At 44.2% G+C, this 21,371-nt stretch overlaps 1 protein-coding gene across 1 annotated transcript in view; it reads left to right on the forward strand.

Moving 5' to 3' along the window:
- LOC147677685 (SLAM family member 9-like) overlaps nt 1-21,371 on the forward strand; it is a 186,393-nt gene that overhangs the window by 149,587 nt on the left and 15,435 nt on the right. The window contains exon 3 of the mRNA XM_086945575.1: nt 17,632-17,907. Within this exon, the coding sequence (XP_086801701.1) occupies nt 17,632-17,907 (276 nt within the window). The remainder of the gene's footprint in view (nt 1-17,631; nt 17,908-21,371) is intronic.

The raw sequence follows: 21,371 nt of genomic DNA on the forward strand, positions 1-21,371 counted from the left end.
GTACTTCTAAAAGAAACTGATATTTCACTTAAAAAGTGGCATAAGGTGCCGTTAGGTATCATTGGTCGAATAAACTTAATAAAAATAAAAATGTTGCCTAAATATCTTTATTTATTTTGTTCTATCCCTTTATGGGTGGACAACCTTTACTTTAAACGGTTAGACGGGATCCTTAGCAGTTTTATTTGGGGGTATAAAAAAGCTCGCCGGGCAATTGCCCTATTAAAACTTCCATTTAACCAGGGAGGTCTTGATTTCCCAGATTTTAAATTATATTTTTGGTCAACTTTTCTTAGCCGCTTCCGTAGCTTACTAAATCCTACTAATAGTCTTTTTTTCATAAATGTATGCTGTTTAAGCGGTTCAAGTTCAAGACTGTACAGGACATTGTAACTATCTGGCGTGCATTTTTCACTAAATGTAAGACATCACTTTATCATCGTAGATTACCCTTGTGGGGCAACCCCGGTTTTTCGGAAATTTTCCATGATAAAGCTGGTAAACATCTATTCAGTCTGGGTATAAAAACTTTGGGGGATTTATACAACCATAATGGCTTTATGACATTTCAAACACTGAAGGCTGTTTACAATCTCACAGAAGGGGCGCGTTTTAAGTATTATCAGATACGTGACTATTTCACACGTAGGCTAAACCTTATAGCCATTTCTGACTCTGATATCTGGAACTGTTTATATGCAGAAAAAGATAAATCCTTGATCAGTGTTGGATATAAAAGTCTTAATGGCCTTAAGAATGACGATTGTGTGAAAGTAGCGGAGAAATGGATCAGAAAATTGAATATTGATGTTACCGCAACTACTATCTCCACAGCCCTTAGTAGCAAAAGTAGATCAGTGCACTCTTCTAGTCTTAGGCAGCAACAATATAAAACAATATGCCAGTTATGTTATGTTAGGTGGTGTTTTATATAGCGCTCAGCTACTCCAGGGAGTGTCCCGGCACTTCTGACCTAAGACAAACACGGGACAGGCAAAAGAAAAGGGGGGCAGGCACTACTGAACAAACAACCAGGATTTCAACTCCTTCCTGAAGGCCAACAGGTTTGTGCTCTTTCTCAGAGATACAGGCACGGTGTTCCATAGTTGAGGCGCCAGACATCTAAATGACCGCCCTCCAATCCGTGCTCTCCTGATAATAGGGACCGAGGCCAAAGCTAGTGATGCTGACCTGAGTGACCTAGTAGGCAGATAGAAGGCCAGCCGCCGTTGGATGTATTTAGCACCCATAGCATGGAGAGCTTTGAAGGCCAGAGTAAGCGCCTTAAAAATGATTCGCTTATGGATGGGGAGCCAGTGAAGGGTCGTCAGAAATTCAGAGACTCTGGCTCTCCGATGGAGGCCAAAAACGGCTCTAGCTGCCGAGTTTTGGACTATCTGCAGGCGTTGGAGAAGATACTCCTGCAACCCAAGATACAGGACATTGGCGTAATCAAGGCGAGACCCGATTAGAGCCTGCACTGTGATTTTCCTATGTGCCTGCGAGAGTAGAGGGAGAAATTTTCGGAGCATTTTAAGAAGGCCGAAACATTTCCCAACTAGGCCAAGAATCTGGGGCTTCAACGAAAGAGTATTGTCAATTTGTACTCCGAGGTTCTTGGCCACTGTCGAAGCTACCGAAGGCGGAAACATATCCACAGGCCACCAAGAATGCCACACAGGATCGGACCGACGCCCAAAAAAGAGCACTTCGGATTTATCCGAGTTGCACTTAAGGCTGCTTTGCAGAAACCACTGAAATACAGCCCCATGGCAACCTCTGATGCTCTCCCCATCGAAGTCTCCCCCCTTTTCACACGTGAAAAGGAGCTGGGTGTCGTCCGCGTACGACATGATCTGGGCACCAAACGACTCCGCTAGTGCCGCCAGGGGGGCCATAAAGATGTTAAAAAGAGTCGGGTTCAGGATAGAGCCCTGAGGAACTCCCACCTCCAATGGCGGCACCACTGCAGAGAACGGAGGGGCCCAGACCATTTGACGCCGGTCCGCTAGAAAGGACTTGAACCAGCTGAACACCGTCCCCCGCAAACCAATCTCACTGAGTCTCAAAAGGAGACCGGCATGGGGGACAGTATCAAAAGCCGCCGACAGGTCAAGCATCACCAGCATAGCCTTGCCCCCCGCATCCAAAGCCTCCTTTATTGCCTCCGTTACTTCAAGCAACGCTGTCTCCGTGCTCATGTTGGTGCGAAAGCCGGATTGAGTGCAATGCAGAATGCTGTTCGTTTCAAGGAAGTTGGAGAGAGTAGAATGTACATATTTCTCCACAACTTTGGCAAGGGCTGGCAGAAGGGAGATTGGCCTATAGTTGGCGTGTTCAGCCGGATCCAGATTGGGCTTCTTGAGAAGCGGGATGACCAGAGCTTGCTTCCAGGCAGGAGGGACCACTCCCGTGCTGAGAGAAAGATTAAGCACCGGGTTTATCAGGGGATTTAACACTTCCGCCATTCTACCTAAGAATTTGGCTGGACAAGGGTCTAGAGGGGAACCAGATTTAAGTTTAGTGATCAGATTCAATGAAGTTACACAGGAAAGCGGCGGGAATTCTGAGAGAGTGGAGGCCCCATCACTCAGGGAAGACAAAAGAGGAGGGGTCATATCAGAAACTGCCAATACCCCAGACCGCGCAAAGGAATCCTGGATAGTCTTAATTTTATTGGTAAAAAATTCCACCAATGACATAACCCAGGATGCCGAATGAGCACACGGTGCTGAGCTCATCTTAGGAGAGGTAAATTCCTTCACTATTGAAAAAATTTCCTTACAGGTACTTGAGGCAGCCTCAATTATTTTTGAGAAATAAGCTTTTTTCTCTAACAAAATGTCGCGGTGATAGGCATTGATGGATACCCTTTACGCCATTTTGGCAGCAATGTCATAATGGCGGCGCCATGCCCTTTCTTCCATCTTACATTGCTGACGCTTCACGAACAAAGCTTCAGTGAACCAAGGAGCGGAGACCCGACAGGCGGGTCTGCGGGACGATGTAACAGGGGCAAATTCCTCCAGTCTTTCCTCCAGCCACGTCTGCAGGAGGGCTAGGTCCTTCTCCAGGGAGCCTGACAAAGGGCACGGATGGGATAAAAGAGCCTGAGCTAGCATCTTAGGGGTGATACGATGATAAGCACGTGAAGCCTGAAGAGGACGATTGGACATGTTGTGCAAAGGTTTGTCCAAATGAAGGATTTGAAAATTAACCAAAAAATGGTCCGACCAAAGGACCGATGTAGGGGTGGCAATATCAATCGGCAGTGTGGAAAAAACTTGGTCTAGCGTGTGGCCTTTGATGTGAGTGGGGGTGGACAAGTAAGGGGAAAGTCCCAAAGGGTGAGTAGTGTCAAAAATCTTAATGGCATCTGGATCAGTCCCAATGTCCATGTGGATATTAAAATCACCAATACCACACAATGCTCAGATATTAGGCAGAGAGCCGAAACCAAACTATACAGTTCTTCGTGAAAGGCGCCTGTGGGACCCGGTGGCCTATAGACCAATGGCCCTGTGCAAGATTGATACGGGGATAGGGACAGAGAAAACCCTAGGGACTCGCACCCCTGAATCTCATCGGTTTGGATGGTAAAGCAGGTAAAACGCTTGTCCACCACTATCGCCACACCCCCACCCCTGCCATTTAACCTATCTTTCCTAAAGATAACGTAATTAGGGGGAATTGCAATGGCAATGTCTGGACTCGAACAGTCCCCTAACCATGTCTCAGTGAGAAACAAACAGATCGGCTTTGCCTCGACCAACAGTTCATATATATCAAGGGCATGCTTGCTAAGGGATCTAGTATTAAGGAGCAAACATGAGCTCTTTTTAGGAGAAACAGAAGGGGTAGAGGCCAGGGTGTTGCCCGGGAGCCAACCACAACCGGGACAACGCCTCTTACCTTTAAACCGACCACGGAAAACCATACGACTACAACCCGCCTTTCCCCTGTGAGAGATAAGCTTGGCAGCCTTGTAGGCCAACATAATGCTAAAATCAATGGGAGATAAAATTTATAGCCCAGCCTGGCCGCACCTGGTAGCCTCCGGGATGCTGACGGGCGCAGACGGGCTTTCCTTGGGCGCTCCTTTGGTGCGAAGGAGGCACGCCCGCAATGCGCGACCGCTGCGCGGAGAGGAGAGCCTCTAAATTTATGCCGTCTCCTCCGAGAGCAAGCGCACCACTAGTCCGCCAACCAGAGTGCCTGTCTCCCCCCAAGATGGCTACTCCACAAACACTCCTCCTACATGTACCATAAACCCCCACGGCGCCTAATCGGCCGATAGGGTAAGGGACAGCGATGAATTCTCCTGCGCGCCACCACACGTGCAAGCAGACAGCGAAGGAGGACTGCGGAGAGTTAGGAGAGGAGAAGGCTAGAACGAGATGTTACCCGGCAACCGCCTCAGGTAACGAAAAAGGAAATTAGATTAGGGCAAAGTACACAATAAAAACAACAGTGCAGCTAAAAAGCGCAGCGCTAGCAATCAGCGCGCAACACACATACTTTATTTAAAAGGCAGTTGAAGAATGATGCTCGTAATCAGCAGCGCTATTACCCACTCGCTCACACTCAGCGTTCGCCTTAGGCAAAGAGGAGTAGGGTCAAAGGTCTAACCAGGGCTGTCAGTTACCTCAGATTTATGCCGTCTCCTCTAAGAGCAAGTGCACCACTAGTCCGCCGACCAGCGTGCCTGTCTCCCCCCAAGATGGCCGCTCCCCAAACACTCCTCCTACATGTAGCATAAACCCCCACGGCGCCTAATCGGCCGATAGGGTAAGGGACAGCGATGAATTCTCCTGCGCGGCACCACACGTGCAAGCAGGCAGCAAAGGAGGACTGCGGAGGGTTAGGAGAGGAGAAGGCTATTACACCCGGAAAGGATAACGAAATGGTCATCAAATCATAATAACAATGATCGTACCAAATGCCCAAAATGTGATCAGAGGGCTGCAGATCTGACACATATGTTCTTTTTGTGCCCCAAACTAACAGAATTTTGGGAAGGAGTTATTAATATTCTTTCGCAGAAATTTGGACTACCCATCACACTTACAGCTTCAGAAGGTATTAGTGGGCGGGTATAATCGGAATATTGGTCACATTGATGTAATAACTATTTTAATTGTTTGTGCCAGACTGACAATAGCCCGGGTTTGGATACTGCAGAGCCCACCGACAGTCTTGGAATGGTGGAGTCTGGTCAAGGATACATATGATATGGAATATGCCTTGGCCAAAACAAGGGGGATACGATCAATGCGGAAACTGGAGAAAATCTGGGGACCGATAATATGAGTTTTTTTTTCCTTTGTTATATTTTCTTCTGAAATCTCTAATCTTGCTCATCCATTTCTATAAAAAAAACTCTTCTTTTTCTTTTTTCTTTTTTATTCTTGGTTCCTTAATGATGATTATGTGTATGTAACCGGATTTGTCTCATGCTGGCAATAAAAACTTAAAAAATAAAAAAAATAAAAAAATGTAACCCAGCGTTATGGTCCCCCTTGTTTACTCTGGTTTTAGAAGCATATTGTGCAAAGGGATTTATTAAGTCTTGGTCGGAGTCCTTGATAATTCCAACCTTTAAAAAAGTAGATTGAGTAAATCCGGCTTGTTACCGACCCCTTTCCCTTCTAGATTTCCTGGTGAAAATAGCAGGAAGGATTGTTCTTAATAGGCTTTAAACATGGGCTGAAGATAATAATATTTTAAGTCCGGTTCAATATGATTTTAGACAGGGGCCGGGGACAAACGAGCAGGTTTTAAATCTCTATATTTTAATGGGAAAGTATACTCAAGCTAAGGCTGGGAAATTTTACGTGCCATTTGTCGATCTTATTGCCGCATTCGAATGTGGCATTCTTAGTAGATTGTGGAAAATTCTTGAGGACTTAAAAACTGATCCGTTATTGGTGCAATTTCGGAGACAATTATTTGCAGGGGCCACTGCTAAGGTGAGGTACAGATTACAGGGCGAATGTACGGCCCCATTCCGCGTGTAAAAGAGTGTGAGATAAGGCTGCGTCCTGGCGCTGTTCCTTTTCACCCTGTATACCAACACTCTAGAAGAGGAATTAGTGACGAGGGCGAAAGATCCACCACAGATTAACAACAAACCAATAGTTTCCATTCTCTACAAGGATGATGCAGTATTAATGGCTGTAACTTAGCTGGGCCTACAGAGAGCCCTTGCCGCATATGTTAGTTTCATGGATAATCAGGGCCTTAAACTCAATGTAAAAAAACCTTTTGTAATGTCTTGCGGGAAGGGGAAAATTAAATGTAGAAGCATGTCTGTAGGAAACTGCAGGATAGATTCAACTAAAACATTCTCTTACTTGGGGTCCTATTTGAGGATACTGGGTCCTGGGGACCCGTGGTCAAGAGTATACTTCTCCTTTTAGGAGGTCTACCGCAGCAGTGGTTAATTTTTTTTAAAAGGGCTAAAGGCCACCGGGGATTCTTCTTAAAATGTATCAAGCCAAATGCTTGAGTATTGCAATGTATGGGGCGGGGGTATGGGGTTTTTATGATGTTTCCCCAATTCAGTTAGTAGAAAATGCTTTTTAAGGTTTATTTTAGCAGTACCACAGAGCTCCAGTTTTTAATTGTCACAGCGAATTGGGGATTCCCTATATTTCAGATGTAATTAAAATGCAACCTATCTTACTGTGGCATCGAGTCTGGACCTCTACCAGTACATGGTTGAATAGAGATATTTTCAAGGACTCCATGAAATTGCATCATGCAAATAAAATTCCCTAGCTGAATTATGTTAAAACATTTTTAATGGATCTGGGCAGACCCAATTTTTATATTTCTCCAGGAAACTTGAGTTCTACCTCAAGGAAGGAGTTTAAATTATTGTGCATGACACATTTAGAGTCCTTAAGAGTTGTGTTAGAACTTAATAAATGTATGGTGATCCAGCATCAATTGACTCTGGTCACCTAACGTATTCAACCTCATCTGGAACGGTGCATGGGAGGGTACAATAGATTTGTCCTCACAAGGTATAGGTTTGTCTGGTTACTTTTCCAGTCATAAATGATTCATCCAGAGATCTTTGTCATTGCCCATCCAACAGCATATCATTTCAATCAACAATCCATGTGATTTTATTTTGTAAAGTCTATTTAAATGAAAGAGCAAGATGGATCCTGCCATTTGAAGCAGGGGGGCTGGAGGCAAAGTCGTCCAGCATTCTTATATTTACAACTATTGAAAAATGTTTATTGCGTAGGTATTATGCTGGATTTTTGAAAAGTATAGTGAGGAAAAGAAAAAGCATAACTGAATAAAGGGAAACATCCTTTACAACGCAACTTTTACCACGCAGTGCCTTTACATCGCAACTTTTACAACGCAAACCATTACAACGCATTGCGCTGGGGGGCGCTCTAGGATAGGGAATAGATTTAATTTACTATCCAACATCTTCCCTACTATCCACAGGGACTGGAGTTGGAATAGTAAATTAAACTATTCACTATCCAGCACCCCTCAACACTATGCGTTGTAAAGGCATGCGTCTTAAAACTTGCGATGTAAAAGCATGCGTGGTAAAAGCATGCGTTGTAATGTCATACATCCCTGAATAAAACTTACACTGAAAAGTGCTCTACTGGTTTAGTGGAATTTGCATAGTAAATTTTACTTTTATTGTTTGAATTGATTTTATTGTTTGCTTTTATGATTTTAAAAGATGTCTAAAATCGAATAAAGTATTCTGACTGACTGACAGCCGCTGTCGGTAGTGGGATGACCTGAAGGGCGGTGACTTGGGGAGGGGGAGGGGCAGGGTGGGGGGTAGTAATGTATGGATCACAGAGTTTTACAGGTAAGTAAACATATAAACAAATAAAACGAATTTCGTTGCATTTATTTAAATGTTTACTTACCTGTAAAACTCCGTAATCCATACATTACCACCCCCAACCCAGCCCCTCGTCCTCCCCACGTCACCGCCCTGCAGGTCATCCCACTACAGACCGCGGCTGCTGACTGACAATCAGTCAGCAAGTGTTGACAGAAGAAGTTGGGAATGGGTTATCACCAGCAGGCAACTTAAAAAGTATCTATTTGTACTCGTCGCATCTTTGGTGCATACTGTCATAAACACGCATTGGCAAAGTCAACAGGTCTTGCAGGTATAAAACAGGGCAAGGCTATTGGCTTTGCTAATACTTGTTTGTAAAGTACTTTAAAAAAAATTGAAATACTGAAGGACAAGAAAAAACATATCTTAAGGGATATTGAAAGTAACAGTTGCATTCAATATGATCAATCCTTAGAAAGGACATGGGTTATTTTTCTAATCCTTTTTCACTCAGGAAACTCTAACAGAATGTACATAAAGCGTGTCGCACTTCATCCAGATTAGAAATAACACAGAGGGCTAGCTGCATGTCCTTATAAGGAGGTAGGAAATGGCTGAGGGCATAATTTAGGAACTGTCTAAATGTAAAGTTAAAAACTTGCCAAGGGCAACTTGGAACTGAAACAAAAGCTCAGGCAATCTGGTGCTCCTAAACAATCTGGGATAAAGTTATCTTCTGCCTCAAACACTGACTGATTGAGTGGAGCAGCCCACCCTTTCCTTTGTTTTCAAATGCCTGGGTTTTCAAGCTACATGTGGAACAAAGGAGATTAAACAAAACCAACGTTATAAAGTGAAATCTGTAATCTGCTTTAATCAATGAGCTGGGAGGGGTGGGGAGCAACACGGAATGCTCTTGGCAGGGATGTTGAAGTTGAAGTTGAAATTTAAAACATTTATAGAGCGCACTAACACCTAGCGGTTTCTTGGCGCTGTGACTTGGCATAAGAGGAAGGACGAGCCGGGAGATTATTGCAAAGGAAAAGCTAAAGAGAAAAGGTGAGTTTTTAAAGCTTTACGAAAGTCCATGTAGGTGGAAAGGGGCCAGATAGTGAAAGGAAGGGCATTCCAAAAATGAGGGGCCAAAATGGAGAAACGCATGCCTCCCTGTTTTTTCCTCCTAAAGCGGGGAACCTCCAAGAGGACTTGAGTGGAGGAGCAGAGTTTTCTGATGGGGCAGTAGGCACGAATTTTTGAATTGATAAACCCTGGGGCAGTGCTGGCAAGAGCCATGAAAGTAAGGCAGCCTAGCTTAAACAGAGAGCGTTGTAGGATGGGTAATCAATGGAGAGATTTAAGTAGAGGGGTAACGCGGTGACACTTGGGAAGCCTATAGATAAGGTGCGCAGACTGGTTTTGAATCAGCTGGAGGCGCCTGAGCTCATATGCCGGTATCCCAACATAGAGGCTATTGCCATAATCCAGGTAGGAGACGATAATGGCCAATATGATGAGCTAAGGGCATCAATGGAAAAAAAAAGAGAAATTTTCCGAATCATACGAAGGGACAAGAAACAGGACAAGACGACTGAGCTTATCTGGGGGCGCAAGGTCAAATCTTGGCTGATTTGAATACCCAGGGTTTTAGCTTTAGTAGAAGGGGAAGGGGAGGGACCAAGCGCAGGGGGCCAGAAGGCAGGGGTCCAGGGGCTAGGGCTTCTACCAGTGAGGATCAGCTCCGTCTTGTCCGGGTTAAGTTTTAAATGATTGGAGTTCATCCAATCATAGATAAAGGTAAGTAAAGTGTGGAATTTAAGAATAGAATCATGGGAAGGAGACATATTAAAGATGAGATGGAGGTCGTCAGCATAGTTGAAAACTGACACCTCCATGTTTTGTAGAGCAGCAATGAGAGGGTGGATGTAAAGATTGAATAACAGAGGGGAAAGGGAGGAACTTAGGGGGACCCCACAAGTGACAGAATAGGAGGGGGCAGAGAAGCCGTCTAAATGAACGGCCTGTGTCCAATCCTGTAGGATAGAGGAGAGCCAGGTCAGTCAGTCCCCCGAATGCCGGCGCCGCCGACACGGTCGAGAAGGATGGAGTGGTCGACCATGTCGAAGGTGGCGGACAGATCGAGGAGAACGAGGACCTGGGAGGAGTTGTCGTCCGCACTCTGCCTAAGCTCATCCAGGACAGAGAGGACCACAGATTCCGTTGAATGGGCTGGACGGAAGCTGGCCTGATGGGATGTGAGGGGAGAATCAGAAGGTAGGGGAGAGAGAAAGAAAACACATGCACTTCCTTGGAATACTCAAACAAAAAGAAAAACGTACTTCCCTGATATGAACTGTGGAAGGATACAAGTGATCCATGATGTCAAGTGCAAAGATTTGGGGGAAAGTACACACTTGAGAGCAATATTTGTATGAGCATGTGGGAGAAGCATAAAGGAACCAAAGAGACTAGAACAGTCAAAAGGAATACACAAACAAGCTTCATTGACTTGTCTCCTAGCAAATAATGCTACTAAACAGACAAGAAAAAAAGCAGGAAAAAATATATTTCCATTTATGGTATTTGTTTTTAGTAAATTTGTTAATTGAAAAATAAGAGCAATAAATCGTAACATAAGTCAGTATGTCTTAAAGTTAGTAATATAGTAGGATATGAACAATATATAAAAATAAAAAGAAAGCAAAAAACCCAAAATGATGGCCACCAAAAAGGCAATATATGGAGTGCAATTAAAATAGAAAAGAAGAATGAAAGCTAAAAGAAGAAAAAAGAGAAGGAAAAAGAAGATAGTATAAAGAAGAAAATAAGAAGGATATCAAGTACATGTTGAGACAAAACTCTTATATAGTAAGAGATGATAACAAATATTCTATTAAAATCAGAGTGAAATATGACAGGAATAATAACGCATGAATTGGATGAAATTTATCAAAAAAGGTGGTTAGTCTTGTGGAGATATAGTAGCATTAATTATAACACTATGAGATAAATAATTGGTGACAGGTAAACAGTTTCTCACGTTTAACTGCTAACTGTAGAGAGTTGAGATTAAAACATTCCAATCTGTGGTTGTGACATACTAAATTTCACCAACAGTTAATTGAAATATTTTCTCTGGATTTTCAGTTTAAAGTAATGATTTTTGAAGCAATTGCTTTTAAGAGGTTTACAATTTTTCCAATCATGAGTCTACAATTGAAAAACAACAGGGTATAGAAAAAAAATATTCAGTTATGAATCAGCATGTGCATCACAACGCCAACAGGTGTCTTGTTCAATGAGTTTAGTTTAAAAAAAAAAATGGAGTGTAAAATAATCGATTATACAAAAAATGACTTTGCATTAAAGTTGTGGAGCGAGCTGTAAAATACACTTTAGCCCAGATTTGATCCCAGGTGAAAACCGACCATGTACAATCCAACTCCTATTCCCACTAAGCTTTTTTAGGAAATTTCGGTCTGTCCATATTAGGTGGTCAGAGCAATTTGTGAATACAGCAGCTTTTGAGAGCAATTTCCTAGAATTAGGACTATTCTGCAGATGTGCAGCCGGAAGGCTAGAAGAAGTGAGTGACCCAAGTGCAATGTGAAGGACACCTTTCAGCTCAATATATTGCGTGAACATATTGCTTGTGAGATTATATGTGCTGGCTAGTTCTGAAAAAGAAAGAGTGAAGTTGTCCTTTAACAATTGTGAAATGGTGAAAATGCTCCTATCCGTCCACTTTTTCCACAATATGGTTTTACTGTTTTTCTTAATCAATTTTTTTATACCAAAGGAACCCCTGAAAACTGATCAAAAGCTAATATTTTGAATAATAATATGATATAGTAAACAGTGACTTCAGTGGTTTAGACATAAAAAGAAAACTTTTGTGGCAAAAAAAGGAAAACCATATCCTGCTCTAGATAGAACTATAACTTGCCAATGTTGGAGACAAGATACACTAAATGAACATGAATTTGTTTAATTCCAAATGCCCTGTGATAAGTGTAGAAATCTGGAAATGTACATCGTCAGACATTTTAGGATTTTTAAATCTATCTAGGGAAATGTTCTGGTTTCTTCCCATTCTAAAGAAAGTTAGATAATATGGTATCCAAGAAACCAAAAAACATTTTAAAACTTTTAACCGGCATCATCATAAGAAAAACGTTTATAATTGAGAGAATCATCATCTTGATTGTGTCAATGCACAAAATAATGATAAGGGAGACCATTTTTTATGTAAGGTGACAGACTTTACCAACTATTTCATTTGTATTGATTTTAATAGTATCCCTAAAAGAATTACAATTCTAGTCCCTCAAGCATTTGTCATATTCCAGGATAAGCCTGCTGCCCCTCAGCTGTCCGGCATGCGACAGAAATAGCTGAAACCATCCTCAGCAAAGCCATTGACATCGCCTTCCTTACGGAAACTTGGCTCTATGTCCACTCTACATCTATCCTTGACTTACTCCCCCCCCCCCGGTTACTCCATACTCAGAAAAGACAGACAGGACAGAATAGGAGGTGGTCTAGCCATAATCTTTAAAAATGAACTACAACTCTCACTTGTTAAGAACTCTGACCCTATTACATTTGAATACCTCGGAGCAGAACTTAAAACTCAGGGTTATCCACCAATTTGTCTACAGAATATCTACCATCCTCCTGGTGACCCTCTTCCCTTCGTAGAGGAACATTCCGACCTCCTCAACCAATCCTCACTTTACAACTCTAAAAATCTCTTCCTTGGAGACTTCAACCTCCACTGGAATGATACCGAGGACTCTACAGTTATTCTCCTCAAGAATCTTCTGGAGATTAGTGACCTTAAACAACTTTGCCATTCTCCAACTCACACCAAATGGGCCACACTTGACGCCAACATCAGAAACAATGATTTGGTCTCCCTTTCCAACATCATCCCCATCGACTGGTCCAACTATCACCTCATCCTCTTCACGATCACCACCATGGCCCCACCTCCCCCCTACTAAAAGCATCAAACACAGGAAATTGACCAGAGACCTTCATCTTATCCCCCCCGGCGAACTGGAGACTAAACTCAAAGCCCTAATTCTGCTCACTCCCCTCTCCCAAAATGCTTTCGCCCTCACCGAACATTTTAATAAATCAGTCAATGAGGTCCTAGACCTAATGGCCCCTCCCAAACTAAAAACTCAAAGAAACATGCCTTCCAAATCCTGGTTCAACTCTGATCTCAACAGCGAAAGATGCTCTCTTAGATTGACTGAAAGAACCTGGAGGCAACACCCGTCCCCCTCTCTTCAAGCCCTCATCCGATCCGCTAGGTCCAACTACAAAAAACACATCCTCAATAAAAAGGCCTCCTTCTTCCATACATAACTTGTTCGAGTCAAAAATAGACAGAAAGAACTGTTCAGCATAGTCAAAAACCAAACATCCTCTGCCCCCCCAAAGTTGACAGCCTCAAGTGAGAAATGCGAAGAAATTGCAAACTTCTTCTTTGATAAAATCATCAAAATTGATCAATCCTTCCTCTTAAATCCCCTCTCACCCAACCCACTATTTTCCAATGACATTTCTCCTGAATCTCCATCCATATCAACTCTTCCCCCTGACTCATCACATCTCTCTCTCATTACCTTCCCTCCTGAAATCAACCCCTATATTCCCCAGCAAAAAAATAAGGCCTCCTGGCATAATATGCACCCTGTTCCTGAGCACGAAGTCTATAACATCATCACTAAGCTAAAACCATCCTCTCATACCAAAGACCCTATGCCTTCTAACCTAGTCCAAGACCGAAAACATATCATTGCCCCATATTGGACCACTATTATCAACTCCTCCCTCACCACGGGGTGTGTCCCTGCCTCCCTACAACTGGGTCAAATCGCGCCCATTGCCAAAAATCCCAATTCCGATCCTAACAACCCAAATAACCTCCGCACTATCTCTAACCTCCCTCTTCTCTCCAAAGCTCCAACTGGATAATCATATCAAGACTTTCAACCTTTTTGACTCACTGCAAACTGGCTCCAGAAAAGAGTGCAGCACAGAATCTGCCATGCTTAATATAGTTGATGACATGCATCACCCCCTCGACAATGGCGAGTCTTGCCTACTCATTCTCCTCGACCTCCCTGCTGCATTTGATACAGTTAACGACTCCTTCTTACTTAACACTTTTAAAGTCTGCTTTGGACTCAATGGCCTTGTCCTCTAATGGTTCACCTCCTTTTTCCATCACAGAACTCAACAAATCTAAATCGATGACTGCCTTTCTAACCCTACACCAATCTCCCTCGGTGTCCCTCAGGGATCTAGTCTCTCTCCCGCTCTCTTCAACCTCTTCATGGAACCCCTTACCCTCATTCTCAAACAAGCAGGAATCAATTACCACCTCTATGCCGACGACACTCAACTTCGTTATAAGATTAAAACTCGCTCTGATGTCCTTCACCTCAATGACACCCTGACTAAGATCCAAGCATGGTTCCACCACAATCATCTTAAACTCAACCCTAAAAAAACGAAATCTTTCTTTTTTCTCCTAAAAACAACCCACACACCATACAAGACTGGATATCCTACCTTAATGCTCTCAACTGTTCACTCACCATTTCCAACTCAGTTAAATCTCTCTGCATTACCATTTATAATAGCCTTACTCTTATTTCCCACATAAAAAACTTGGCCAAATGAGCACTCTTCACCCTCCGTCATCTCAAGAAAATTAAACCCTTCATCCCTGCTGAGGACTTTAAATCTGTTGTCCAATCGCTGGTCCTGTCGAGAATCAACTATGGGAACGCTATCCTCGCTGTAACACCTAAAGTCCACCAAGCACCACTCAAATCTGTGCTCAACCTAGTTGCTAGACTTATCTACAACTACAAACGTTTTGACCACATCTCCCCTGCCCTTAAAACCCTCAGTGGCTACCCGTCAAAGGCATATCCACCTACAAGTTTGCATGCATCATGCACAAAGCCCTTCACCAAAACATCCCGCGGTACCTCTCAGATAAACTCCACAAAGCGGGCTGCGCCCGACCGACGAGGAGCACCAACGCCCTCATTCTAGTCCCCCCTCTGTTAAAGAAGAAATGCACACAAGCGCGCTCCTTCTCCGGAAATGCTCCAACCATCTGGAATACCCTGCCTAAAGACCTGCACTGTAACCCCTCCTACTTCAGCTTAAAAAAAGACCTAAAACTGCACTTCCTCAACAAATATTGGGGTCCATAATACTTGCCTCTGACACTGACTCCTACTCTGCTCCCCTGTCAGGTTCCCCTCTATTGCCCTTCAGTCTTTCTCCCCATTCCCCCTCTTACCTCAGCACCCTCACGCTACTCTCTCTCCTCCCCCCTAACCTCCTCCCTGCCTCTATCTACTCATCCTAGACCTATCCTTACACAACCCTTCCCACTGTCTCCCGCCTCGTATACTTCTTCCCCTTCCCTTATATTTTCTTTACCCACCTACCCTAGCCTAAATACTCACCGCCCTCTTTAGCTTAATATATCCTTTATGTAAATAGCACTCACATGCATTTGCTCTCTTCGGTCTAATGGTTCTTATTTCTATTTCATTGAATAAATGTTTTTTATTTCCATTCCTCCTTATACTCCTGTAAAGTACTCTGATACCCCTGGGTCTAGCCAGGGCTATATAAAACCTTTAAATAAATAAATAAGAGTGTATTCTTCTTGACAGTAGGTGGAAGTTCAGACTGTGGTTAATGTAGGAGGAGTCCTTGGTTGTGTAGAGCCTAGTGTGTGTGGGTCAGCAGGTTGAATTGGAATCTCATCTGTACAGGGCGGCAGTGGAGTTGCTGAGGTGGGGTGTGACATGGATTCGTCAGGATGGGTCAAGGCTGAATCTGACTGTGGAATTGTGTATGTTCTGAAGTTTCTGGAGGAGGTGTGCAGCGATCCCTATGTAGAGGGCATTGACGTAGTCCAGTTGGCTGGTGATGATGGCCTGTGTAACAGTGTGTCTCGTGTTGAGGGGTAGCCCTATTAAGGGGAAAATAAAGGGATTGCGTGGCATTTACTATTGCTGACAACTTAGGAGAAGAATAGAATAATGAAGTAAGTTATAAAAATTTGGGACCAAAATAATCCCATTTCAATGCTTCAATAGGAAACCACCAAGGGAGTAGCTTCTGGTGCGTTGCTCTTAACAGGAAATGGTGAGGCTTCTCTAATGGCCCCTTCCGGATCCCTGGTTAAGGGGTTAGAGATAGCACAATTGATGACCTTACCCCCCTCCCGATGACCCAATGGAGCCACACGGTCATTCTTCCTTACTATCTTCCCTCCAACGTGTGAAGGGGAGAATTGGATTTCAGAACCCCCAATAGCCTTCCCTATGACTGGCCTAGGGTCTGAATAGACCTTCAGGGGCGGGGCTGAGGTAGGATTTACAGACAAAGTTTGCGTTTGCGTTTCTGATGCAGCTAAAAACGATCAACACGCTCACATTTTTTCAAGATCCCTGCAACGCAAGTATTCAAGGTATCAATTTACCACCAGATAATACTGTCAAAAGCTTTCTCTGCATAAACATAAGTGCAACAGTATGGATGACCATTTTAGAAGCTTTGGTAATAATATTTAAAAAAGGATTTTAACAAAACTAGACTGTTACATGCTAATACATTCTATTAGGTCAATTTGAAAACAGAAGTGAATGATTGCTCAAGACTGGGATTGAAAAGGAATAAGCAAGGACGAGCCCATCAACAAGACAACCTTTTCTGCCTCAGCCTCCACATAACAATCAGTAACCTCAAGAATCAAAATAAGTGCAACAATAGGGATGGCCATTATAGAAGCTTTGTTAATAATATTTTTTAAAAAGGATGAGAATTGTCGGCTGTGTTTCTATTTTTAACAAAACCAGACTGTTCCAGGCCAATTAGGTCCGGGATGAAGTTAACTAGTCCAAGGGCCAACGCTTTGGATTACTTTGGCTCAAGGGTCAGGGCTCATGGTTGACATGACATCCTGAATACATGGCCTTTCAAGTCAGGGCTTGGGATATACATCACATCCTGGCTACTTGGCCTTTGATGTCACTCCAAGGTTCCAGGCTCTTAGCCCTGAATGTCCTGTCACTAGAAGTACCCTCATTTAAGGGCTGGACCATGTGTCACTTTTAGTGTTAATGGAAGGCATTCTGGCTTTCTACTAGTACTAATTTAGCATGTGAATATATCAAGCAGCCACTAAAAGGTGACCAATCTGCCAATGCACAGCACCTCATAATGTAAGTGACTTTTAATACGCTTAAACTAGCCACATATTTATGTTGCAATCTACAAATGTTGTCAAGGTGGATTATTTGGCAAGTATGGCAAATAAATAATTATGCAAAAAAGGCAGCAGAGTTGACTTATGTACTACACAGTAGCACTACCCATAAGAAAATTTGGGCAAGCAGCATGGCTTCAACAGGATACGTATAATAATAAAAAAAGGTCAATAAACTATCATGTGAATGAGTGCTACACTTTAATTTGCTTTATTTCACGTGCTTACATTCTAAATCCTCAGTATAAAAAAAGTACATCATAGTCTGAACACCTCTAGGATGTTATTCTGCACTAAACAAACAGTTACACAACTGTTGACGTGTTTCGCTCTAAAACACAAATGTTGCTGAAGCCATATGCGACTAAGATAAATATAACCAAATTAATTATGTGGATTTGCAGCTACGTTTAGCACCTTACATTAAAATACTGTAACGAATTTCCAATAAAAATCCCATTATTTTATATTTATGTACAAACAGATCCTGTTCCAGACCTACATATAGAAAAGGAAGCACTCAGCACTACCAATGATGGGTGCAATGTCACACTGGTGTGTCGGATATCCAGTGGACATGATTTCAATTTCTTCTGGCTAAAGAGAGATACGAGAGAATCGACCAGGTACCAGAACATCTCTGATGGACAAACGTTGAGGCTGTCACTAAGTACAAACCGAATGGATGCACAATACTTTTGCCTGGTCAGCAATCCTGCTGACTGCAAGAACACTTCCACTTCCCATGTCTGCCCAAGAGGTAATTTGTTGATCCGTTCCCTTCCATTGTGTTGTACTGTATAGTAAGAGCATTAATATAGCGCTTTCTACCCCTGATGAGGTATTGAAGCCTTTCACTGGGCAGCACTCTGCTCCAGTAACCCTCTGTTAGTGGTTAGTCCAGTGTCTATTTATTATTGTGAAAGATCTTATGATCTCTATGAGCATTTACTTAGCATTTTTATGCTGTAAATTGAATAGGACGTAAGTGAGACCATTAGTTGGGGGCATGGGAGTTCATGCAGATGGTTGGTGGGATAAATAAAAGAGATAGAGGGGATAGAGAGATAGAGGGGATGCATTGGTATTACTTGCAGAGGAGTTTGCTATGATGTCTAAAATGAGGTGTCTGCAATTTGCGGGAATGCAATAATACAGATTAAGGTACATACCATATGACAGAGCAGATTGTGTTTATAGAGGCGGCTTGCAAGGATGGAAATTCGAAAAGTGTCATTCGAAGGAAGTAAAGAGTGCCAACAAACAGAAGTAAACTGATTTCATGTAGAGATTTGGTAATATAAAGGAGGGGTTTTCAGTTAGCATGGAATTGGAGGATGCAACACTGGAGAAGGTGACCACTGCGTTCCTATTGCGCTCAGAGCAATTATTTGAACTGCGTTGCGCTGTGGCTTGTGCTCGCATTTTTAAAAAACCCTTTCTGTATTTTTTTTTAACTTGCGTTCTTATTACCCTGCTTTTATCCTCGCCATTGCTGCGACCCCCCCCTGGCCCTTACTGCACTATAAAACAAATTAAAGCACCGCTACTTAGCGGGTCCGGGCTCCCGGGTTCCTCGAGTCACGTGATTTCTTCGTGACGACGCCATCTTGGGAAGGCTGGTTCCTTCCTGCTGGGGGTTAGCGCGCTAGCGCTTGTTCCGCCACTCGCCTACTTAAGGTGAGCTGTTACTCGGGGTCAGCCTGGAGAAGGTGACCACCGCGTTCCTATTGCGCTCAGAGCAATTATTTGAACTGCGTTACGCTGTGGCTTGTGCTCGCATTTTTAAAAAACCCTTTCTGTATTTTTTTTTAACTTGCGTTCTTATTACCCTGCTTTTATCCTCGCCATTGCTGCGACCCCCCCCCTGGCCCTTACTGCACTATAAAACAAATTAAAGCACCGCTACTTAGCGGGTCCGGACTCCCGGGTTCCTCGAGTCACGTGATTTCTTCGTGACGACGCCATCTTGGGAAGGCTGGTTCCTTCCTGCTGGGGGTTAGTGCGCTAGCGCTTGTTCCGCCACTCGCCTACTTAAGGTGAGCTGTTACTCGGGGTCAGCCTGGAGAAGGTGACCACCGCGTTCCTATTGCGCTCAGAGCAATTATTTGAACTGCGTTGCGCTGTGGCTTGTGCTCGCATTTTTAAAAAACCCTTTCTGTATTTTTTTTTAACTTGCGTTCTTATTACCCTGCTTTTATCCTCGCAATTGCTGCGACCCCCCCCTGGCCCTTACTGCACTATAAAACAAATTAAAGCACCGCTACTTAGCGGGTCCGGGCTCCCGGGTTCCTCGAGTCACGTGATTTCTTCGTGACGACGCCATCTTGGGAAGGCTGGTTCCTTCCTGCTGGGGGTTAGCGCGCTAGCGCTTGTTCCGCCACTCGCCTACTTAAGGTGAGCTGTTACTCGGGGTCAGCCTGGAGAAGGTGACCACCGCGTTCCTATTGCGCTCAGAGCAATTATTTGAACTGCGTTACGCTGTGGCTTGTGCTCGCATTTTTAAAAAACCCTTTCTGTATTTTTTTTTAACTTGCATTCTTATTACCCTGCTTTTATCCTCGCCATTGCTGCGACCCCCCCCTGGCCCTTACTGCACTATAAAACAAATGAAAGCACCGCTACTTAGCGGGTCCGGGCTCCCGGGTTCCTCGAGTCACGTGATTTCTTCGTGACGACGCCATCTTGGGAAGGCTGGTTCCTTCCTGCTGGGGGTTAGCGCGCTAGCGCTTGTTCCGCCACTCGCCTACTTAAGGTGAGCTGTTACTCGGGGTCAGCCTGGAGAAGGTGACCACTGCGTTCCTATTGCGCTCAGAGCAATTATTTGAACTGCGTTGCGCTGTGGCTTGTGCTCGCATTTTTAAAAAACCCTTTCTGTATTTTTTTTTAACTTGCGTTCTTATTACCCTGCTTTTATCCTCGCCATTGCTGCGACCCCCCCCTGGCCCTTACTGCACTATAAAACAAATTAAAGCACCGCTACTTAGCGGGTCCGGGCTCCCGGGTTCCTCGAGTCACGTGATTTCTTCGTGACGACGCCATCTTGGGAAGGCTGGTTCCTTCCTGCTGGGGGTTAGCGCGCTAGCGCTTGTTCCGCCACTCGCCTACTTAAGGTGAGCTGTTACTCGGGGTCAGCCTGGAGAAGGTGACCACCGCGTTCCTATTGCGCTCAGAGCAATTATTTGAACTGCGTTGCGCTGTGGCTTGTGCTCGCATTTTTAAAAAACCCTTTCTGTATTTTTTTTTAACTTGCGTTCTTATTACCCTGCTTTTATCCTCGCCATTGCTGCGACCCCCCCCTGGCCCTTACTGCACTATAAAACAAATTAAAGCACCGCTACTTAGCGGGTCCGGGCTCCCGGGTTCCTCGAGTCACGTGATTTCTTCGTGACGACGCCATCTTGGGAAGGCTGGTTCCTTCCTGCTGGGGGTTAGCGCGCTAGCGCTTGTTCCGCCACTCGCCTACTTAAGGTGAGCTGTTACTTGGGGTCAGCCTGGAGAAGGTGACCACCGCGTTCCTATTGCGCTCAGAGCAATTATTTGAACTGCGTTGCGCTGTGGCTTGTGCTCGCATTTTTAAAAAACCCTTTCTGTATTTTTTTTTAACTTGCGTTCTTATTACCCTGCTTTTATCCTCGCCATTGCTGCGACCCCCCCCTGGCCCTTACTGCACTATAAAACAAATTAAAGCACCGCTACTTAGCGGGTCCGGGCTCCCGGGTGCCTCGAGTCACGTGATTTCTTCGTGACGACGCCATCTTGGGAAGGCTGGTTCCTTCCTGCTGGGGGTTAGCGCGCTAGCGCTTGTTCCGCCACTCGCCTACTTAAGGTGAGCTGTTACTCGGGGTCAGCCTGGAGAAGGTGACCACCGCGTTCCTATTGCGCTCAGAGCAATTATTTGAACTGCGTTGCGCTGTGGCTTGTGCTCGCATTTTTAAAAAACCCTTTCTGTATTTTTTTTTAACTTGCGTTCTTATTACCCTGCTTTTATCCTCGCCATTGCTGCGACCCCCCCCTGGCCCTTACTGCACTATAAAACAAATTAAAGCACCGCTACTTAGCGGGTCCGGGCTCCCGGGTTCCTCGAGTCACGTGATTTCTTCGTGACGACGCCATCTTGGGAAGGCTGGTTCCTTCCTGCTGGGGGTTAGCGCGCTAGCGCTTGTTCCGCCACTCACCTACTTAAGGTGAGCTGTTACTCGGGGTCAGCCTGGAGAAGGTGAC

The sequence above is a fragment of the Lissotriton vulgaris genome, chromosome 12 (genome assembly GCF_964263255.1).
Source record: "Lissotriton vulgaris chromosome 12, aLisVul1.2, whole genome shotgun sequence".
Taxonomy (NCBI): domain Eukaryota; kingdom Metazoa; phylum Chordata; class Amphibia; order Caudata; family Salamandridae; genus Lissotriton; species Lissotriton vulgaris.